The following is a 3,750-nucleotide window of genomic DNA, read 5'->3' as shown; positions in this document are numbered from 1 at the left end:
TGAATGACAGAAATTATGTAAGTAACATTATACAACGGCATGCAAATTTCTCGATTCTGATTGGCCATTTACACGTCTTTATTGGCAACAATCCACGGTCCTGGGCTCAGGACCCGCCCACAACCGAATCACATATCACTCCCCGGCTCACTCCGGGAGAAAACAAGATCGCGGACAACAAATGGATATGTTGATAGCACCATAACGACTAAATATGAAGCGATTCTGTCAAGGGGAATGTGTTAGTCCTTTAAACAATGTTGGATGATGTAATTGACACACACACACACACTGTGACACACACACACACACACGCACACACACACACACACACACACTCCTGTCTGCAACAGCGGGGGAGTCAGACTGAGAGAGAAGCAGCGCTGTTTTAAGTGAGCATGGTCTATTGAATTGATTGATTGGTTGATTGCTAATTTTATTACTGTACCCCTGGTTTCCAACTGGTTAAGTTTAGGCTAAAAGAAATAAATAAAAAAAATAGGGCGAAGAAAACGTTTTTTTCCTATAGGGCAAAGAAAACGTTTTAATTTGTTTTACCTACTTTATATAGAAGCATCTAAGAATGAAGTTCTATGGAAAGTAGGTCTGCATTCCCTTAACAATTGTGTGTATTGAGCCGTACTGTATTGTACCCATTCTGCATCTGGTAATAAAATTTTCAATCAATCATTCCAATAATACACAGTTGGATGTGTTAGTTGGTTGGATGCACTTCAAGCTGCTTCCACATGAGGCAACTTCTCTCAATCATTCCAATAATACACAGTTGGATGTGTTAGTTTGGTTGGATGCACTTCAAGCTGCTTCCACATGGAGGCAACTTGTCTTTTTTGTAGTTGTGGGAACTACTTTTTCTGGCGGATGGTTTTTTCAATAAATCTTTGATTAATGTGTGTTTATTGTATAGAAATAAGGTTGGATGAATCTGGCAGTTGTATAAAAGCTTTACACCACTTGTAGTCGTGATTTGTGACCAATAAACCATGCCTAGGGGGGTCTAACGACCCTCGGCTGCGCCTCGGGCCTAACGACCACCCCTAGGCATGGTTTATTGGTCACAAACCACTCCTGCGCGTGATGTAATGCTTAAATAATGTCTTAACAGAATAGGTATTTTACTGTGTAGTGGATTGTTGGAACATAGGGCGGAATAGACGCAGACACACAGAGCTCCCTGCCCCCTCCCCTCAAGTTTGGTGTGAACGATGGTCTGTGATTGCCATGGAATGTGTTGCATATAGAGGCAATTAGTCTCATTGTCTTTCATATGCTGGGAATGTGTTTTGATGGTTTTTTCTCTGTTTGTTTTTTCAGCAGGGAGATGGAATAGTTAATTCAATGTCATTCACTGATTAATCTTGTACTGACAAAATGCAGATATATTCTTCTGCTATCATAACAAGTCCAAAGAAAAATGTATTTGCCACGCAATCACATTGGAAGAATAAGAATAAAATCATTCAGTAATGACTAATGGGAATATGTTCTAATCTTTTCTCTCTTTTTTGTTTTGTTTATTCAGCAGGGAGATGAAACTGCTTCGAAGCCGAAAGCCTCTGAAACAAACCCCACAAACTTTGTGGCAAGGCCTTTGGATGCACTGGCGCAGAGAAAGGGTGACGATTTTATGGCAGAAGTCATTGCATCTGGTTTCAGACCATTTACGCTTTGTGAAGACAAGGCATTTCGTCGTTATACAAAGTTTTTGAATCCCGGCTACACCCTGCCATGCCGGAAAACGATGTCAAAGAAGATCATTCCTGACCTGTACCGGAGGAGAAAAGCCACAGTTCAAGACCTTGTGGACAAAGCTGAAGCAGTGTGTCTAACTACAGACTGTTGGACCTCCAAAACAACCATGTCATTTATGGCAGTTACGTGTCACTTCATCGATGAGAAGTTTAAGAATGTCTCCTACATGTTGGAGTGTTTTGAGGTGACAGAGAGACACACAGCTGAGAACCTGGGAAAAGAACTGTTGCGCGTTGCAAACGAGTGGAACATTGAGAAGAAAGTTGTTGCCTGTGTTTCCGACAATGATGCAAACATCAAGAACGCCATCGAGGAGTGGACACCGTGGAGCTATTTGCCCTGCTTTGCTCACACTTTGAACCTCATTGTGAATAATAGCATTGCTGCGATTAAACCAACAGTGCTCAAGGTCAAGGCCATTGCTGAGTACATGCACAAAAGCTCCACTGCAGCAAATCAATTGAAGGAGGCACAGAAGATGTTGGGACACACAGAACTACGTCTCAAGCAAGACTGTCCTACTCGGTGGAATTCGACATACTACATGTTGTCCCGGATTCTGGAGACCAAAGTATCTGTCATCATTGCCATGGCCATGCTGAGTGCCTCTGCGACTGCAAGTCGCTGCAAGTCACTGCCTCCGATGCTGGAGCCCCAGGAGTGGGCCGACGTGAAAGCAGCCTGTGACCTGTTGGAACCCTTTGAAAAAGCCACAGTCATGCTTAGTGCTGAACGGTATGTATTTTTTAATGTTCTTATTGAATGGTCATGTGCTAATACTGCGATTTCACATGCATACTTTTCACTCCATTTCCATTATTATTATTACAAACATATTATTATTATTATTGAGATAATGAGCCTAATGTTTTCTTTATTTTTCTCTCAGATATGTTACAGCCTCAATGGTGATCGTTGTGGCAAGACTCCTGCAGAGAACCGTCGCAAGAATTGCAGGCAGGCAAAACCCTCCCCATCCAGACCATCCAGACCACCTCGGTGACGATTTGAGGGCGATGGTGGACAGGATGCACTGGGAGATGGCCAGACGGTTTGAGAAGATCGAATACCACACGCTCACACTCGCTGCTGCATCAGCATTGGACCCCAGGGTCAGGAAGGGTGGCTTTGTGCGGATGGAAGTGGCTGGTGATATGGCTTTTCGCCACATCTCCGACGAAGCATCAAAGATAACATTCCCCGATCAGCAGGCTCAGGCTGCAGACCGTGCTGGACTGGGAGACAACTCTACACAGTCCAGAAAGGAGAGCACAAGTTCAGCCAGTTGGACATTGTTGCTGGGAGAGCTGCAGGACATTAATGCTGCGGGTTTTCACACTCGGAACACAGCATCGGATGCCACAGTTGAGATCCGTACCTTCCTGCAGGAGGCTCCACTGGCCCTCGATGGTGACCCACTCGGATGGTGGAAGGACCGTTCTCACCTGTATCCCAGACTTTGCAAAGTGATGAAGACCAAACTTTGCATCGTGTCGACATCGGTTCCTTCAGAGAGGATCTTCAGCAAAACCGGGCAGTTGGTTTCTGAGCGAAGAAATCGGCTGAAGGGAGACAAAGTCAGTCAACTGGTTTTCCTCAACGCAAACAGTCAAGTGTGACTAAAATGACAAAAAAAAAACTGAAAAAATAAACTGTGCACAAATACTGCCACTTAAATTCAATGTCATGCTTTTTTTCCACATTTAATTTCTTGTTTATTTGAATTGATGCTTTAGCCTACTATTATTATTATTATAGCTTGCATTTTTTTGTTTTGTATAGCTCTTTAATTTTTAGTTTAGTTTTTTTGTCGCCATGTGCTTTTTGAGATCACACAGAGGCTACTTATCAGTATTGTATTTTTCACATATACTGCATTTTTCATTTTCAACTCAACTTTGGTCTCCACCTTAATATGTATTTTTGTTGCACTGTAGGATAATTGATGTTGTACTTAAGCTACTTATTTCTTGGTTT

General features: G+C 42.8%; 1 protein-coding gene across 1 annotated transcript; it reads left to right on the top strand.

The window, feature by feature from the left end:
• Positions 1-1,762: 1,762 nt before the first annotated feature.
• On the top strand, positions 1,763-3,392 carry LOC311225900 (E3 SUMO-protein ligase ZBED1-like; the record flags this gene model as incomplete). Its single annotated transcript, XM_084311291.1, has 2 exons — positions 1,763-2,508; positions 2,663-3,392. The coding sequence occupies 2 exons, from the start codon at positions 1,763-1,765 to the stop codon at positions 3,390-3,392; spliced, it is 1,476 nt and encodes a 491-aa protein (XP_084167417.1).
• Between the last annotated feature and the right edge of the window lie 358 nt (positions 3,393-3,750).

The sequence above is a fragment of the Notolepis coatsorum genome (genome assembly GCF_963971535.1).
Source record: "Notolepis coatsorum genome assembly, chromosome: 3".
Lineage (NCBI taxonomy): Eukaryota > Metazoa > Chordata > Actinopteri > Aulopiformes > Paralepididae > Notolepis > Notolepis coatsorum.
Note: the sequence above shows the minus strand (reverse complement) of the source record. Positions and strands in the feature narration are given on the sequence as shown.